We start from the raw sequence: 19,986 nt of genomic DNA, 5'->3' as shown, positions 1-19,986 counted from the left end.
CCGCCTACCCTCCCCCGCCTACCCCCCCCACATACCCCCCTATCCCCCCCACCCCGCCTACCCCCCCGCCTACGCCTACCCCCCCCTAACTTGCCCCCCCTGCCTACCCCCTCCCTGCCTAACTCCCCCCCCCCCCAGGCCTTAACCTCCCCCCCTTTAACCTCCACGCCCCCCCCCCCCCAACCTCCACGCCCCTCCACCCCAACCTCCACGCCCCTCCACCCCAACCTCCACCACCCCCCCCCCCCCCCGAGCCTAACCTCCCCCCACCCCTTCCCCACCCCCTCGGCCACCACCCTCCCCCGTCCCCCTCCCCCGTCCCCCTCCCCCACTTCCCCCTCCCCCTTCACCCCCCTCATCCCCCTCTTGCCAGGCATTCCAGATTCCCACAACCCTCTGGGTGAAAAACTATTTTCTCAAATCCCCTCTGAATCTCCTGCCTCTTACTCTAAAACTCTGCCCCCTCCTGATTGACCCCTCAATCCAGGGGAACAGCTGCTTCCTGTTCACCCTGTCCGTACCCCTCATGATCTTATACACCTCAATCATGTCACGGCATCTCCAGCAGTACGCTGCTGCGAGCATCTCTGAGCGGGACCTGAACCCGCAACCTTCTGAGTCAGAGGCGAGAGTGCGACCCACTGAGCCACAGCCTACACCTCGGTGAAGCACTGTGGGAGATTTCTGAGAGGAATGTCATGTGGCAGAATTGTGTGTGTGTCAGTCACACTGGCACATGGCTTGCTCATGTGGAGTGGAGCTTGCTGAGCACGGAGTGTTGATTGATAGGAAGTGAGAGAAGATGAGGCTGGGTAACCTGTTGGCGGGGCTACTGGCGTTTACCCTGTGGCCAGAATGCTCCCTCACCTGCACCGATGCACCTCGGGCCACAGATCCACATGATCGTGCGTACACTTGGATAATCTTTCAGTAAAGTATCACCAATTGGCAGGTTTGACACATTGGAGCAGTGATTCCTGTGGGGCAGAGGGACAGGCAGAGTGATATAGCAATGCTCTCCCAATAGATATACAGGCCAGGAGTAGGGGAGAGAACTGTGCTGTGTTACAAGGCTGATTCATAAAAATGGCATAAAAATGCAGAAAAGATAGTTCCGTCGCGAAAAAGATACAGAAGTCTTAGAACACGTACCGACCGACTCAAGAACAGCTTCTTCCTTGCTGCCATCAGACTTTTCAGTGGATCTACCTGATATTAAGTTGACCTTTCTCTACACCCTAGCTATGACTGTAACATTCTGCACTCTCTCCTTCTCTACGTACGGAATGCTTTTTCTGTATAGCGCACAAGAAACAATACTTTTCACTGTATACCAATTAATAAATAAAATCAATAAATAAAATAAAATCAAATCTTGTCTCTCAGTCAGTAGCAGTGGAGGACCTGAATGTGTTCACAGGACAGTAGACAGAGATGTCCCCATGATGTGTGCTAAATAAGGATACACACTAAATGCTGACAGCGTCAGTCAGTGGGTTTGCTGCGGGAGTGCTGCAGATCATGGGTTAACTGAGCAAGACGGAGCTTTCATTAACATACAGCAAAGCTGTTCACGAAACACTTTGGAGCTGATTCACGAGGGCTGATGAGGGAAGGTTGATTAAACACGGCAGTAACTATCTGTTTTCCCCCCCCGCTCCCTCTTCGGGATTAGGTCCTCGACGTCGAGTGGCGAATCAGATTCCGCAAGAAATCCTAAATGACAGAGAGCTACAAGAGGCTGGCTGCGTGCTGCCCAGTAACTACAACTTTGAGATCCCCAAGACTATCTGGAAAATAAAGCAAGCAGAAGCTAAGAGAGGTATGGGTATTTCCCCCTCCCCCCCCCCTCACTATTAATCACAGGATTTGTGTGGAGGTGTGTGCTCCTGTGTAAGTCAGAGATAGATAGTTCTTGATTGGTAAGCGGATCACAGGTTATGGGGAAGAGGCAGGAGAATGGGGTTGAGAAACATATTAGCCATGATTGAATGGGCTGAATGGCCTTAAATGTGAGAAAAATCACATAGACGTTAAGTTGGATTAGTGGCCTCCAGAGCTGGAATAGGAGGCCCAGACTCGATCTCTGCCCTGGGGTTAGAACCAACGGGCTTTCTGACCTTGCTCTCAGTCGGGAGAATCCTGTGACAGAAGTCTGGTTTGGGTTCCCCTCTGTCTGATCTTCCCCATCAGATCTTCAGCAAGGCTGGCAGGCAGGTGAACAGTTGGCTTTTTAGACGAAGCAGCTCTGGAACTGGGGTCAGTAAGAGGTCAACGCCACCAAGAGGAGAGGATTAGCGAGGAAGGTGACTACATGGTGGGGCTCTGCAGGAAAGCCTGTCGCTGCTCCTCCATACTGCACTACCTCAGTGGTAGATTGGAAATGTGAGCTGTGGAGTCAGTGGTTTCTGTTGCCATGCTAATGGCAGAGATGGAATTGCAGACCCGTATATGGTGGTCTTTATTTACTTCTTGTTCAAATAGAGCCATGGTGCCTTAGTATTGGGAAATAGCACAATGTCCATCTCCATCAGGAGAGAATCTAACCATCTCCCTTGATGGCCAGCGCAGATATGATGGGCCAAAAGGCCTCGTTTTGCACAGTAAAACTCTCACATTGCTGAATCCCCCAACGTCAGCATCCTGGGGATTACCATTGACTAGAAACTGAACTGGTCCAGCCATATACATGTTGTAGTTACAAGAACATGTTGGGAGTAACTCACCTCCTGACACCCCAAAGCCTATCCACCATCTACAAGGTGCAAACCAGGAGTGTGATGGAATACTCCCCACTTACCTGGATGAGTGCAGCTCCAACAATAAGAAGCTTGACACATCCAGGATCTGATTGGCACCCCATCCATCAAATTAAATATTCATTCCCTCCATTAGTGGCAGCAGTTTGTATCATTCACAAGAGGCAGTTGAGTACCTTGCCAAACCGCCTTGAACAGCACCTTCCAAACCTGTGACTTGCACTTAGATGGACAAGGGAGGCAGAAGCATGGAATCACCACCACCTGCAAGTTCCCCTCCAAGCCACTCACCAGTCTGACTTGGAACTATTTAAGTTTAAGTTTATTTATTAGTGTCACAAGTAGGCTCACATTAACACTGCAATGAAATTACTGCGAAAATTCCTTAGTCTCCACACTCCGGCACCTGTTCGGGGACACTGAGGGAGAATTTAGCATGGCCAAAGCATGTCTTTCAGACTGTGGGAGGAAACCCACGCAGACACGGGGAGAACGTGCAGATTCCGCACAGACAGTGACCCTAGCCTGGAATCGAACCCGGGGTCCCTGGCACTGTGAAGCAGCAGTGCTAACCACTGTGCCGCCCGCTGTTCCTTCACTGTCGCTGGGTCAAAATCCTGGAACTCCCTCCCTAACAGCACTCTGGATGTACCTACATCACATGGACTGCAGCGGTTCAAGAAGGCAGCTCACCACCACCTTCTCGAGCGCAATTTGGGATGGGCAATGAATGCTGGCCTAGCCAACAACAACAGCATCCTATGGATGATACCGTGGAGAGGATGTTTCCTCTTGTGGGAGAACCTAGATCTAGGGGTCAATGGTTAAAAATAAGGGGTCATTTAAGACAGATGAGAATTTTTTTCTCTCTGAGGATCATGAGTCTTTGGAACTCTCTTCCTCAAAGGGCGGTGGAAACAGAGACTTTGAATATTTTTGAGGCAGATAGATTCTTGATTGATGAGGGGGTGGAAGGTTATCAGGGGTAAGCAGGAATGTGGGGTTGAGGTTACAATCAAATCAGCCATGATCTTATTGAATGGCAGAGCAGGCTCGTGGGGCCAAGTGGCCTACTCCTCTGAATCATATGTTAGTACGTATGAACAACAACAATATTTAATCAACTTGCATTTATGTAGAAGCAAATTACTGCGGATGCTGGAAATCTAATAAAAGGGGAAATCCTGGAAAAGCTCAGCAGGTCTGGCAGCGCCTGTCATAGAGATATACGGCATGGAAACAGGCCCTTCGGCCCAACTCGTCAATGTCGACCAGGTTTTCTAAATTGAACTTGACCCATTTGCCTGCGTTTGACCCATATCCCACTAAACCTTTCCCATCCATGTACCTGTCTAAATGCCTTTTGAATGTAAAAGAGTCATCGGGCGGAGTGGAGTTTGCACCTTCTCCCCATGCCTGCGTGAGTTTCCTCTGGGTGCTCCGGTTTCCTCCCACAGGCTGAAAGACGTGCTGGTTAGGGTGCATTGACCCCGAACAGGCACCAGAATGTGGCGACCAGGGGAATTTCACAGTAACTTCATTGCAATGTTAATGTAAGCCTTACTTGTGACTAATAAATAAACTTAACTTTACTTTAAGATAGGTGACAGTAGATGTAGAGGGGACTTGAGGAAGAATGTTTTTACGCAGAGGGTGGTGGGTGTCTGGAATTCTCTGCCTGAGTTGGTGGTGGAGGCAGGGACCCTAAACTCTTTTAGAAAAGACCTAGATCTGCACCTTAAGTGCTGTAAGCTATAGGGCTATGGACTGGGTGCAGGAAGATGGGATTAGAAAGGGCACCTTGGGCTGGCATGGACAAGGTGGGCTGAATGGCCTTCTGTGCTGTAACTTTTCTATAGTTTCTAACACGCCTTTGGAAAGGTATTGGAGTGTTAATCGAACGCATTAGTCCCTGGGACTTATGGCACGCAGCTTTGTGACTCACAGGTAAGAGGGCTATCCATTAAGCCATGGCTTAATTGTAATGCTTTTCCCAACACCAGTCCAGAGCATTCCTATAATGGAATGGAGCATCCCATGATCCACCCAAGCAATGGACCTTCATACAACTGCAAAGAAAATACATGGACAAAACTGGGTGCACTCCCATTCCAGCAATATGGATTTGAAGACTATTTCTCTTTGAACTGTTTGAAGTTATGAAAGGATGGGACAGGGTAGGCAGCAACAAACTGATTCCAGTCCTTGAGGGCTCACGAACAAGGGGCCACGGATTCTAGGTTAAATGCAAGGGATATAGAGCAGAGTGAAGAAGAAATTTCCTCACAAAGATAGTTGAGGAGATTTCCTCCAGGGTCAGTGATTGAGGCAGAGGCTGTGTCAATGTTCAGAGATTAAATTGGATAGTTGAATGAAGGAAGAGAATTGACGGCAGATGCGACCAGGCTGGGTAAATGTAATTAGATTGATTCCTGGGATGAGAATGTTGACCTTTGAGGAGAAATTGAGTAAAATGGGCTTATGTTCTCTGCTATTACAAAGAACGAAAGGTGATCACGGTGAATCATGTAAAACTCTTAACTGCTGAGAGGCCATTTGCCCCTGGCTGAAGTATCAAGCAGTTACAGTCTCAGAGAAAAGGATCGGCCATTTTATGACTGAGGTGAGGAGAAATTTCTTCACTCAAAGCATTGTGATTCTTTGGAATTCTGTACCCCAAAGGACTGTGGATGCTTAGTCATTGAGTATATTCAAGAAGGAGATTGACAGATTTTCGGACACTAAGGGAATCACGGGATATGGGGATTGAGTGGGGAAATGGGAGCTGAGCTTGAAGATTGAAAGATGAAGCGGGCTTAGGGCCTACTTGTGTTTTTCAAGTTTTTAATGTTCAAATCATTCTGTGTGAAGAAGGGATTGCTTTTTACCAGTTGGCCCTCATTTGGTCGTCATCCTTTAATTTGGGGGTTTCCACCTGTGTTCTCCTCCTCCTCCTGTTGTGTCCTCGAACTGTTTGATTGCTTAGAGGATAGTCGTTGACATGGACTGAGTGGCTCTTGAGGGGGCTGACAAAGCCTCAGTTTAATGGTTGATCTGAAAGTTGGAACTGCTGACAGCGCAGCACTCCCCCAGTACTGCAGCAGGAGTGTAAACCTGGATTTTTGTGCTCTAGCCTCTGGAGCTAGGAATTCAACCCACAACCTCCTGAGTCAGAAGTGAGGGCACAACCCACTGAACCACCACATCACTGGAGAAGCAAATTAATTATATTTTTGGTTTTGGCATATGTGCGCGTGTGTGTGTGTGCATGCATGTGCACATGTATGCATGTGTCTGCATGTATGTGTGCATGTGCGCGCATATGCGCACGTGTATGCGTATGTGTGTGTGCATTAGGACAAACCAAAGAGACTGTACTTAAGGTCCAAAATTCCCTCCACGCATGCACACGCACACATGTATACACGTACACATGGGCGCCACATGCAGATAAACGTACGTGCACCATGTGTGAACGCACATGCACACGTGTGTGTATATACACGTGCATACGCGCGTATGCAGGTGTGTGCGTGCGCGTATGCACTCGTGTTTGCGCACACGTGAATGCGTGTATGCCCATGTATACACACATTTGTGCGCACACGTGTGTGTGCGCGAATGTGCGTGTGGCGCCCATATGTACGTGTGTATGCGTGTGTGCAGGTGTGGCGGGAATTTTGGTCCTTAAGCACAGTCTCTTTGGTTTGTCCTAATGCACACACACATTTGGATTGCCATCTGCATCTTTGTGTGTCAGCTGTCTGACGAATTTAATGGATTTGTCGAGAGCCATCTGATTGCTTGAGGTTCACAGGTGGGTTATGTTTGCTGAAGTGCTTTTTGCACAACAGCAAGCTGCAGGGATGATGCTTGTTGGTTGTTTTTATTTCTCTATTTGATTAGATTGGTAGGGGGGAGAGGAGATAATCGTATTTTTTTTGCAAAGATCAATGATTGCAATGTTTCGGCATTCCATTAGTCTCTTTATTCTTCCTCTTGGTTTAACTGGATTTTTTCTGAGTGAGCAGCTTGTCTTCTGGGGTTTTATTAACCCTTTTGATGCTGTGTTTAGTTTTTGAAAGGAAGGTTTGCATCTATTTAACTCCTTTCACGACTACAGAAACTGCACATCCAGTGAAGCACTTTTTGAAGCGTAGTCGCTGTTGTTATGTAGGAAAGGCGACAGCCAATTTACACACAGCAAGCTCCCACAAACAGCAATGTGATAATGACCAGATAGTCTGTTTTTGTAAATGTTGATTAAGAGATAAATATTGGCCAGAACTGGGGAGGTGATTATCGCTGGACAATTAATCCAGAAACTCAGCTAATGTTCTGGGAACCCGGGTTCCAATTCCGCCACGATAGATGGTGGAATTTGAATTCAATAAAAACAATATCGGAAATTAAGAATCTACTGATGACCATGAAGCCATTGTCGATTATCGGAAAAAACCATCTGGTTCACTGATGTCCTTTAGGGAAGGAAATTACCGTCCTTACCCGGTCTGGCCCACATGTGTCTCCAGAGCCGCAGCAATGTGGTTGACTCTCAAATGTCCTCAGACAACTAGGGATGGGCAATAAATGCTGGCCAGCCAGCAACGCTCACGCCTCACAAATGAATTAGAAAAGAAGACACCGGGGATAATTCCCTGCTCCTTTTCAAAATAGTCGCCATGAGATCTTTCACATCCACCTGAGGAGGTGGATTCAAGGCCAGAGTACAAACATTGGAGCTACAGCAGACTACGGCTAGGGAGAAAGAAGGTCACTGACCTGAAACATTAACTCTCTCTCTCTGTTTGATTTGATTTGATTTATTATTGTCACATAGAATAGAATCCCTACAGTGCAGAAGGAGGCCATTCAGCCCATCGGGTCTGCACCAACCACAATCTCACCCAGGCCCTATTTCCGTAGCCTCGCATATTTTGCCCTGCTAATCCCCTGATACTAGGATCAATTTAGCAAGGCCAATCAACCTAACCCGCACATCTTTGGACATGTATTAGTATACAGTGAAAAGTATTGTTTCTTGCGCGCTATACAGACAAAGCATACCGTTCATAGAGAAGGAAAGGAGAGGGTGCAGAGTGTAGTATTACAGTCATAGCTAGGGTGTAGAGAAAGATCAACTTAATGCGAGGTAGGTTCATTCTAAAGTCTGACAGCAGCGGGGAAGAAAGTGTTCTTGAGTCGGTTGGTACGTGACCTCAGACTTTTGAATTTTTTTCCCGATGGAAGAAGGTGTCTCTCTCTCTGCAGGTGCCGGCAGACTTGCTGAACACTTCCAGCATTTTCTGTTTTCTTCATAGTTGTTTTGTTTGCCTGGGGAGGGATGGGTGGGGGTCGCAGAGTGCTGTCCATGCTGGAGGAGAGAAAAGAACAGTTCTCAACCATTTATCATTGTCCAGTGTTCCTAGGTCAGGTGTAACATGAACAGAGCACAGCAAAACTCCTTCCCCTCTGCTTCAACAATATCATTCATCATGGAGAGGTGCGGGAGGGAATCCCAGAGCTCAGGGACCCAGGCAGGTGAAGGAATGGCCATCATTGTTGGAGGGATGAAAACTGGGAGTGCTGAAGACGTCAGAGTCAGAGGGCCACAGATATCTGATAGTTTGATTTGATTTGTTATTGTCACATGTATTGGGATACAGTGAAAGGTATTGTTTCTTGCGCGCTATACAGACAAAGCATACCATTCATAGAGTACACAGAGAAGAAGGAAGGGAGAGGGTGCAGAATATAATGTTACTGTCATAGCTAGGGTGTGGAGAAAGATCAGCTTAATATATAGTAGGTCCATTCAAAGTCTGAAGGCAACAGGGAGGACTCCTACTCTGCCCAAGACCGCAAGAAACTACAAAAGGTCGTGAATGTAGCTCAATCCATCACGCAAACAGGCCTCCCACCCATTGACTCTGCCTACACTTCCCACTGCCTCAGAAAAGTAGCCAGCATAATTAAGGACCCGACGCACCCTGGACATTTGCTCTTCGACCTTCTTCCTTCGGTAAAAAGATACAAAAGTCTGAGTACATGTAAGAACCGACTCAAGAACAGCTTCTTCCCCGCTGCTGTCAGATTTTTGAATGGACTTACCTCATTAGGTTGATCTTTCTCTACACCCTAGCTATGACTGTAACACTACATTCTGCACCCTCTCCTTTCCTTCTCTATGAATGGAATGCTTTGTCTGTATAGTGCGTAAGAAACAATACTTTTCACTGTATGCTAATACATGTGACAATAATAAATCAAATCAAGAAGCTGTTCTTGAGTCGGTTGGTACGTGATCTCAGACTTTTGTATCTTTTTCCTGACGGAAGAAGGTGGGAGAGAGAATGTCCGGGGTGCGTGGGGTCGTTGATTATGCTGGCTGTTTTTCCGAGGCAGCGGGAAATGTAGACGGAGTCAATGGAAGAAACTTGGAACCGGAGGCGTTTACAGGGATAAGGAGGGTGACGCAGGGAAGGATTTGAACTTGACGATGAGAATGTGCCAGAGCCAGTGTAGGTCAGCAAGCACACGGTGATGGGTATCTCACTCCAGTAGGTAGCTGAAATAATCACATCTTTATGAGGTTCATAAAGCAGATGGAACAGGTGCTGGGCTTTCCTGAAAAGCTTTTAAAACGGTAAATGCAGGGGATTAATTAATTAAGGTAATCGCACCTTAATGAGGTGCGAAGAGTTTTTGAAAGCTGTTTGAAGATTGCCTATATTTGAAATAACCAGAATTTTTAAATGGGAGCGAGAGGCGTCTTTGACATCACGGCAATGCCAAAAGGCCCCCGTGAGGCAGAATGTGTTCATCGTGGACTGCAGTCACCAAGAGTGTGGGTTAGGTTGATTGGCCATGCTAAATTGGAGTGTAGGAGGAAACCGGAGCATCCGGAGGAAACCCACGCAGACACGGGGAGAACGTGGAAACTCCACACAGGCAGTGACCCGAGGCCGGAATTGAACCCGGGTCCCTGGCGCTGCGAGGCAGCAGTGCTAACAACTATGCCACGGTGTTACCCCTAACTCTCGCTGCTCCTCCCCTAAGGTCCTGACTGCTGCTGAAGTTAACCTCATAGGGTTCTCTGGGACCTCGCCCAAATCTTTACCTTGTGTTCTTTCAATTCTGGCGTCTTCTGCAACCATTGCAGATTTTCATTGCTGCACCATTGCTGGCCTTTCCTTCAGTTGCCTGGCAGGTGAACTTTGGAATTTCCTCCCTAAAACTCTCCGTCTCGCTCTCTCTCTCTCTCTCCTTTCAAACAATCCTTAAAACCAAGCTTTTGATAACTTCCTCGTGTGGCTTGGTGCCAAACCTAGTCTGATAATCGCTCCTGTGAAAGGCCTCGGGAGGTTTCTCTGAGTGTTATCTAAATGCAAGATGATATGAGAGCCTACACCATGAATGTCACTGAGCCCATTTCTGGGCAGTGATAGTAAAAGTAAATGCTAGTTGAACACCCAGGACCTCGCATGCCCTGGGGACAGGTGGATCATTCTTGCTGCTCCATTGCTGCCCAAGAATAGACCTCGATCTTTGTAAAGATGAGAAAATAACAGACAGACCAGGGAGGCCGTCATATTGCAGACTGCTGCACTCTTACTCTATGTTCTCTGTACCTCTAATGCTATAATGTACACTTTCGGTATCTGTACCCCCATAATATACACTCTGTTTCTGTAATCCCATTATATACACTCACTGTACCTGTAATCCCATAACATACACTCATTGTACCTGTAATTCCATAATATATGCTCACTGTATCTGTAATTCCAAAATACACACACACTGTATCTATAATCCCATAATATTCACCTTCTGTATCTGTACTCCCATAATATACACCCTCTGTATCTGTACACCCATAATATACACCCTCTGTATCTGTACTCCCATAATATACACCCTCTGTATCTGTACTCCCATAATATACACCCTCTGTATCTGTACTCCGATTATTATGTCAGATGGTATTGTATACCCTCTCCACAATTCCATGTTAAACTGGCAACATACCCCACGTAGGCAAATGTGAAATTGTCCATTTTGACAGAATTAATTAAAAAAAAGAAGCTTATTATCTAAAGAGTGAGAGCTTGCAGAGCTCTGAGATGCAGAGGGATCTGGGTGTCCTTGTTGATGAATCACAAAAGGCTGGTATACAGCACATAATTAGGAAAGCTAATAGGATGTTATCATTTATTGTAAGGGGAATTGATGACAAAAGTAGGGAGGCTATCCTTCAGTTGTACAGGGCATTTGTGAGACCACCTCTCTAGAGACTAGAAGCAGGAGTAGGCCATTTGGCCCTTCAAGTTTGCTCCGCCATTCATTTTGATCTTGGCTGATTGTCGAATTCAATATCCTGATCCTCCTTTCCTCCCATATCCTTTGATCCCTTTAGCTCCAAGAGCTATTTCTAATTTCTTCTTGCAATCGCACAACGTTTTGGCCTCAACTTTATTCTATGGTAGTGAGTTCCACACATTCACCACCCCCTGGGTGAAGAAATTTCTCCTCATCTCAGTTCTGAAAGGTTTACCCCTTATCCTCAAACTATGACCCCTAGTTCTGACTCCACCACCATTGGGAACATTCTTTCTGAATCTGCCCTGTCTAACCCTGTTAGAATTTTATAAGTTTCTATGAGATCCTCTCTCACCCTTCTAAACTCCTGTGAATATAATCCTAACCAATTTAGGCTCTCATATGACAGACCTGCCATTCCAGGAATCAGTCTGGTAAACCTTTGCTGTACTCCCTCTGTAGCAAAGACATCCTTCCTCAGATAAGGACACCAAAACTGCACACTTCAGATGTGGCCCCACCAAAGCCCCGTACAACTGCAGCAAAACATCACTATACTTAAATCCTTTCGCTATGAAGGCCAACATACCATTTGTCTTCTTTACTGCCTGCTGTATCTGCGCACTTACTTTCAGTGACTGATGTACAAGGACTCCAAGGTCTCGTTGAGTATCCACCTCTCTCAATTTACACCCATTCAAGTAATAATCTGTCTTCCTATTATTGCTACCAAAGTGGATAACCTCACGTTTATCCACATTATACTGTATTTGCCATGCAGATAGTCCCACAGACTCAGCCTATCCAAATCACGCTGAAGCATCCCTGCATCCTTCTCACAGTTCACCCTCCCACCCAACTTTGTATCATCTGCAAATTTGGAGATAATACATTCAGTTCCCTCTTCCAAATCATTAAGATATAATGTGAACAGTTGGGGTCCCAGCACAGATCCCTGCGGAACCCCACTAGTCACTGACTGCCAGTCAGAAAAAGACCCATTTTTGCCAACTGTTTGCTTCCTTCCTATCTGCTAACCAGCTTTCTATCCATCTCAAGACATTACCTGCGATCCCATGTGCTTTAACTTTACATAGTAGTCTGTTATGTGAGACCTTGTCGAAATCCTTCTGAAAGTCTAAATAAACCACATCCACTGGTTCTCCTTGGTCAACTCTACTAGTTACATCCTCAAAAAATTCCAATAGATTCGTCAAGCATGATTTCTCTTTAGTAAATCCATGCTGACTTTGTCTGATTATACCACTGCCTTCCAAATGCCCAGTTATAAAATCCTTGATAATAGACTCCAGCAAATTCCCCAGTACTGACGTTAGGCTCACTGGTCTATAGTTCCCTGTTTTCTCTTTACCTCCCTTCTTGAGTCGCGGATTTACATTAGCTACCCTCCAATCAGTAGGAACTAGTCCAGAGTCCGAATAATTTTGTAAAATAATCATGAATGGATTTACTATTTCCAGGGCCACTTCCTTAAGTACTCTGGGATGAAGACTATCAGGACTTGGAGATTTATCCTCCTTCAATCCCATCAATTTCCCCAAAACCATTTCTCTACTAATGCTGATTTCCTTCAGCTTCTCACTACAACATGTTTCTCTCAGCACTTCTGGTGCATTATTCATGTCTTCCTTTGTGGAGACTGAAGCAAAGTAAAAATTTAATTCCTCAGACATTTCTTTATTTTTTTTATTGTGTACAGTATTGGTCTCTTTGTCCAAGGAAATATGTCAATACATTGGTAGCAGTTCAGAGAAGGTTTACTAGACTAATATCCGGACTGGGCAGGTTGTCTGCGGAGGAAAGTTGGAGACGTTCGAGGTGATTTGATCAATGCTGAGCGATATTGACAGGGTGGAAGTGGAGAGGATGTTTCCTCTTGCGGGAGAATCTAGAACTAGGGGTCACAGTTTTAAAAAAAAAGGTCGTCCATTTAAGACAGAGATGAGAAGAAATGTTTTCTCTCAGAGGAGCTCTTTCCCTCAAAAGGCGGTGGAAACAGAGTGTTTGAATACTTATAAGGCAGAGCTAGATAGTTTCTTGATGAAGAAGAGACTGAAAGGTTATCGGGGGCAGACAGGACTGTGGGGTTAAAGTCACAATCAGACCAGCCGTGATCTTATAGAATGGTGGAGTGGGTTTGCGGTCCTGCTCCTAATCCGTATGCTTATATAAATATACATGCTTAGTTTTAGTTTATTTATTAGTTACAAGTAGGCTTACATTAACACTGCAATGAAGTTACTGTGAAATTCCCCTAGTCGCCACACTCCGGCGCCTGTTATGATCACAATCAAATTTACCCTGTGAATCCCCCTGACACTAGGGTCAATTTAGCATGACCGATCCACCTAACCTGCACATCTTTGGACTAAGGGGAAGAAACCGGAGGAAACCCACGCAGACACGGGGAGAATGTGCAAACTCCGTACTGACAGTGAGCCAAACCGGGAATCGAACCCGGGTTCCTGGCGCTGTGAGGCAGCAGTGCTAACCACTGTGCCACCGTGCTTGTGTTCCCAAGTAGGATTGCAGAGTATTGTGTGCATTCCCGTATTGCAGGGTTTTATACACGCCCACTGCCTTCAATCCAGTGTTGCTTGCAGCTTTCTCGGAGACTGCACAGTATTTCCCAGCTCCTCTCTGCCAGGATGTAACACTTGCCAGTCACAGCTGTGACCGTTGGCTCACAATTGGCACCTCTGAGAAGAGAATTAAATTCTAGTCCGGGTGTGTGGGTGCAAAGTCTCACTCATTACACAGAGCTGAGAAGTAAGAGTGAGAAGCCTATATATAGGTTTGCCGTACCCCAGGGACATGTTGCTCAAGCTGGGTATGTTAGCTTATGCCAGTAATGGAGTCAACGCCACGGTTTCGATCTGTTTACCCAAGAGATGTGTGGCCACAGTGTGACCCCTGAAGCTGATATCTGACTGATCTGACGTTGCTTCAAGGATAGCGCGTGCTGCTCTGAATTTTTAAAATTAAACTTGTATGTTCGCAGGATGTGCACGGACAAGGACAGCATTTATTGCTGATCCCAAAACAGTTCTGAAAGGGTGCTGGTGGGCCTCCTCCTCGAATCTCTGCAGTCCTTGTGGTGCATTAAATGAAATAATATGTCCCAAAGCGCTTCACTTGAAGGGACTATCAGACAAAACGTCGCACTGGGCCACATAAGGAGACGTTTGAGTGCGTGGCTGTTGGTCAGAGGTGTAAGGTTCAAGGTACGCCTTCAGTGAAGAGAAAGCAAGCTGCAGGGCTGTGGAGAAAAAGGCAGGAGAATGCAATTCGTTGAGTTGCTCTTGCAAGGAGCCAGCATGGACATGACTGGCTGAATGGCCTCCTTCTGTGCTGCACCCCTGATATGAGGGAGAATCTGAGAGGTTTCATAGAATCCTCGCATCCCTGCAGCGCAGAAGGAGAGTAAGAAGTTTAACAACACCAGGTTAAAGTCCAACAGGTTTATTTGGTAGCAAAAGCCACACAAGCTTTCGGAGCTCTTAGCCCCTTCTTCAGGTGACTCACCTGAAGAAGGGGCTAAGAGCTCCGAAAGCTTGTGTGGCTTTTGCTACCAAATAAACCTGTTGGACTTTAACCTGGTGTTGTTAAACTTCTTACTGTGTTTACCCCAGTCCAACGCCGGCATCTCCACATCATGACTACCAGCGCAGAAGGAGGCCATTCAGCCCATCAATTCTGCACCGACTCTCCCAAGAGAGCATCTTACCCAGGCCCATCCCCCAGCCCTATCCCTTGTAACTCCACGCTTTTATATCACTAATCTCCCTAACCTGCCTCCCTATCGGCAGGGAATTCCAGAGCAAAGAACCCAGACAACTGAAGGCCCGACTGTCGAGCGGTGGAGTGATGAAAAGCGGGGTGACCAGGAGGAGAACAGAGGGTTGGAGGTTGAACAATTTGCTGAAGGCTCCAAGCTTCGGCAAGAACCAACACCCTCAGTCAACGGCATGGGACATCTTGAACGAAGCAACATTAATTTTGGGTGGCTTTCAGTACTCTGGGAATTTTTTACCCAAACTTTCATGCACATAGGAACATAGGAATTAGGAGCGGGAGTTGGAAGTTCGGTCCTTTGAGCCCGCTCCAGCAATTAACATGATTGTGGCTGATCTTACCCTAGTCTCAATGCCACTTTCCTGTCTGCTCCCCATAGCCCTTTGTCATCAGAAACATATCTATCTCTTTCTTGAATCTGTTGATTGATTCTGCCTCCACTGCACTCTGGGGCAGTGAGTTCCACAGATTCACAACCCTCCGAGTGAAGTAGTTTCTCCTCATCTCAGTTTTGAACTTTCCTCCTCTCACTCTGTATCTATGATCTCTTGTTCTAGACTGTCGCACAAGGGGGACCATCTGTTCAACATCCACCTTATCCATCCCTTTAGCATTTTATATACCTCAATCAGATCCCCCACCTGAACCCCAGCAAGTACAAAGCCCAAGCCTTGTACCACAGGCCTTTAATTCCTGTAATCAATCTGGTGAACCTTCTCTGAACTGCCTCCAGTGCCACCTTATCCTTTCTCAAGTAAGGAGACCAAAACTGGGTACAGTATTCCTGGTGTGGTCTCACCAATGCCGTATACAATTGTAACAACACTTCTTTATGGGTGGCACAGTGGTTAGCAGTGCTGCCACACAGCTCCAGGGACCTGGATTTGATTCCCGGCTTGGGTCATTGTCTGTGTGGAGTTTGCACATTCTCCCTGTGTCCGTGTGGGTTTCCTCCGGGTAGTCCGGTATCCTCCCACACTCCAAAGATGTGCAGTTTAGGTGAATTAGCCATGCTAAATTGCTCCTTCATGTCCGGGATGTGTATGTTAGAGGGATTAGCAGGATAAATATGTGGGGTTTTGGGTATAGGGCCTGGGTGATATTGTGGTCGGGTGTAGACTCGATGGGCCGAATGGCCTCCTTCTGCACTGTAGGGATTCTATGATTCTTTGTTTTTAAAATCTAGTCCTTTTGCAATAAATGCCAAGATTCCATTTGCCTTTCTTATTATATGCTGCATCTGTTTGTAAAATCTTGAATTTCAGTCGATCTTGAGTCCGGATTTAGTTCTTGTTTCAGTTTGGTCAGTCACAGAGATTGTTGCAGTGTGGTACGCAGCCAAATGGATTTGGTACACTGTGATTAACAAGGATGGCTTCAGACTCACAAGGGATGGGGAGGGGAGGAAGAATTAATCATAATTTCCAGGCCAGTCACTAACCAATCTGACACAAATGTGGCTCTCAACAGTCAAGTAACTTTCCAACACTTGTAACCTGGGTCCCACACTTTGGAATTCCCTCCCCAGTCCCCTTTGCCTCTGCTCCTTTAGACCCTCTTCTGAAACTGCCTCTCGGTGGCATAACGGTTAGCACTGCTGCCTCACAGCGCCAAGGACTCGGGTTCAATTCCGGCCTCGAGTCACTGTCTGTGTGGAGTTTGCACATTCTCCCTGTGTCTGGGTGGGTTTTCTTCCGGGTGCTCCGATTTCCTCCTCCTGTCCAAAGATGTGCGGGTTAGGTGGATTGGCCATGCTAAATTGACCCTAGTGTCAGGGGGATTAGCAGGGTAAATATGATTGTGGTCGTGGCAGACTCAACGGCCTGAATGGCCTCTTGCACTGGAGGTAATCTGTGATATTATAGTCACCCCATTTAAGAGCTCCTCCTTTGAGTGGACAGCAATTTCTGATTAGAGGCTCTGCAGTGCTGCTTTATGTTAAATTTGCGACATTAAAGCAGGATTCTGGAGGAGTTGGAAAGACAGAATTGCAGTTGCACCGTAAAATGAGTTGGTGATTGACACGCAAATGAGGGATGGTATTTTATGGTTGTAACCTGTTATCTGTGTCATTGCTTTGTAAATATTGCGCAGAAGGTTGTGAATCTTTGCCTCCCCTGTAATCTAAGTGTCATCTCAGCGAGTTGAAATTTCAGTGTGAATGACACATTTTCTCCCTTTGTAATCAGTGATGGCAGCACATTATCCCAGGTAAGATGAGACATGGGTTGATTGTGGCCAGCCTTTGTGAACAGGTCAGGGACTCTTGTCAGCCAGGGGGAGAGCGAGGAGGAGAGAGCTTTATTTTTCATGGGATGTGGGCATCGCTGGCTAGGCCAGCATTTATTACCCATCCCTAATTGCCCTTGCGAAGGTGGTGGTGAGCTGCCTTCTCGAACCGCTGAAGTCCGCGTGGTGTAGGGACACCCACTGCGCTGTTAGTGAAGGAGACCCAGCGACAGTGAAGGAACAGCCGATATCTTTCTAAGTCGAGATGGCGAGCGGCTTGGAGGGGAACCTCCAGGTGGTGGTGTTCCCAAGTGTCTGCTGCCCTTTTTCTTTTGAGGTGGTAGAGGTCGCGGGTTTGGAAGGTGCTGTCAAAGGAGCCTTGGTATAGCTATAGAGATGGCACACACTGCTGCCACTGTGCACCAGTGGTGTAGGGTGTGAATAGTTAAAGTAGTGGATGGGGTGACAATCAAATGGGCTGCTTTGTCCTGGATGGTGTCAAGCTTCTTCAAGTGTTGGAGTTGCAGCCACACAAGGAGTCGACAGTTCTGAAGTCTGAGGAAGGAGTCACTCGGAGTGAGAGATGGTTTGAAGGTGGTGAGAATGTAGGGAGGAGGAACCAATCATTTTCAGTACCGTCGCTCTCAGACACAGCACCCAGCGGGACTACGAATGGGAAAACCCGGAACAACCGATTTTTAAAAATTCTATTTTCCATGTCTTGCTTAGTCGCCCTCCAGATGCCTGAAGGACTCCTGATGTTTGCCTGCGCGATCGCTGACATCATCGAAAGGTAGGACAACAACTCATTAAATTAACAGCTTTGAGCACCAAATCTGCAGGGCCAGTTTGGGCTTGTAAGTAATTAAAGGAGATCTGAGTAGACACAGCACTTGTGGAGAATGTAGGACATCAGTTGCTTGGGTTTGTCTGGTGTTAAGGACGACGCGATTGGTCGGGTGGTTATTTTTTCCATCAAATTTACAGGGCAGTAATGGGTCAAGATGTTACAATTCACAGCTTTGTCAGTGACTCAATTTGGTTCCTAATTAGCTGAAGGAATTAAAGAGAAGATAATGGGCTACATGTTCAGTGTCATAAACTGTGCGAGGGAAGCTTTGAGTGGTTTATATTTGTCGTAGCTGAACCCTGGAGACATAGCTGCTACCTTCACTTCACTCACTGGGCACTTAACTGTAACGTGTAGCAAACGGTGAACCACCATTTAATGTTGCTTTCGTTGTTGCTGCCGTGTCCTCCTCCTCGATGTGGGAATTTTGCAATGTTGTTTGAAAGCGAGAGCTGGGCTGTGTGGGATTGGGGGACGGGCGCAATGGCTTTTTAAATCCAATGTCAAGAATTACTGGATATTATCCCTGACGCGGGGGAGAGAAACCTGAGTCAACAAAGCAAAATTTGACTTTGCAGTTACAAGGGGCGGCATGGTAGGACAGTGGTTAGCACCGCCTCCCCACAGTCCCAGGGACCTGGGTTCGATTCCCGGCTTGGGTCGCTGTCTGTGCGGAGGCTGCACATTCTCCCCGTGTCTGCGTGGGTTTCCACCGGGTACTCTGGTTTCCTCCCACAGTCAGATAGATGTTCTGGTTAGGTGCATTGGCCGTGCTAAATTCTCCCTCAGTGTTACCCGAACAGGCGCCGGAGTGTGGTAACTAGGGGATTTTCACAGTGACTTCATTGCAGTGTTAATGTAAGCCTTACTTGTGACACTAATAAATAAACTTTCAACTTGAAACCTGAATAAAAAGTGGCTGTTTGTGTAGAATAACTTCCCGCTTGTGGAATACTCGGCAAAACCATTGCACCATATTCCATTTTCACAGGGGGAGAAAAACAAGAATGCTGGGAATGTCATCCCGTAAAAATATTGGGAAAAAATCCTGAAGTCCATGCAATAAAAAATGGATTTAATGTCTTCCCTGCAAACCATTGGCAGTATTGGATCACACGACAGCCGCCCCGAAATGAAGCAGATTTTCTTTTTAATAACACAGACATTAGTAAGTGGCGATGTTCTGTTCCCAGTGGTGGAATGTTTGTTAACCGGAGGACACGGGTTCGAAGAAATAGGCAAAAGACCCACAGGCGACTTCAGAAACGGCAGCGAGTTGCTATGATCTGGGGCATGCTGTCTGAAAGGATGGTGGTAGGAGATTCAGGAGGAACCTCCAAAAGGGAATTGGGATGTAGGGCTGTGAGGCAAGGGAGGGGGATTAACTGAATGACTCTGTCAAGGAGCTGGTACATGAGTGCTGGGTTGAATAGCCTCCATTTGTGCTGTTATCATTCTAAGACTAGCACAAGGCCCAAGACCATAGAGGAAGCTTTGGACACAGCACAGAAAAGGTTTACCAGGATGTTGCCTGGTATGGAGGGTATTGGCTATGAGGAGAGATTGAATAAACTGGGATTGTTCTCCCTGGAAAGACAGAGGCTGAGGGCCTGAGAAGTTTATAAAATTATGAGGGCTATGGATAGGGTGAACAGTTGGAAGTTTTTTCCCAGGGCAGAAATGACAATCACAAGGAGCCACAAGTTCAAGGTAAGGGGGGAAAGTTTCAGTGGAGGTGTGCGGGGGAAGTTTTTTTACACAGAGGGTAGTGAGGGCCTGGAATGCGCTGCCAAGTCAGGCGGTTGAGGCAGACACGTTAGCAGCATTGAAGACTTATCTGGATAGACACATGAACAGACGGGGAATAGAGGGATACAGGCAGTTGGTCTAGATAGGACAATGTGATCGGCGCAGGCTTGGAGGGCCGAAGGGCCTGTTACTGTGCTGTACTCTTCGTTGTTTGACCCATGGTGCAGGATAACCAATTAGTGGAAAAAGGGCAGGAGAAGA

General features: G+C 46.8%; 1 protein-coding gene across 2 annotated transcripts in view; it reads left to right on the top strand.

Moving 5' to 3' along the window:
• Nucleotides 1-19,986, top strand: part of dph1 (diphthamide biosynthesis 1) — a 682,474-nt gene that overhangs the window by 9,776 nt on the left and 652,712 nt on the right. For both annotated transcript variants that reach the window (XR_013499073.1, XM_078224668.1), the window contains exons 2-3: nucleotides 1,676-1,822; nucleotides 17,856-17,919. Coding sequence is in view for 1 of the 2 variants with exons in the window: in XM_078224668.1 (XP_078080794.1) it covers nucleotides 1,676-1,822; nucleotides 17,856-17,919 (211 nt within the window). In the remaining variant the exon portion in view is untranslated. The remainder of the gene's footprint in view (nucleotides 1-1,675; nucleotides 1,823-17,855; nucleotides 17,920-19,986) is intronic.

Source organism: Mustelus asterias, chromosome 12 (assembly GCF_964213995.1).
Source record: "Mustelus asterias chromosome 12, sMusAst1.hap1.1, whole genome shotgun sequence".
Taxonomy (NCBI): Eukaryota; Metazoa; Chordata; class Chondrichthyes; order Carcharhiniformes; family Triakidae; genus Mustelus; species Mustelus asterias.
Note: the sequence above shows the minus strand (reverse complement) of the source record. Positions and strands in the feature narration are given on the sequence as shown.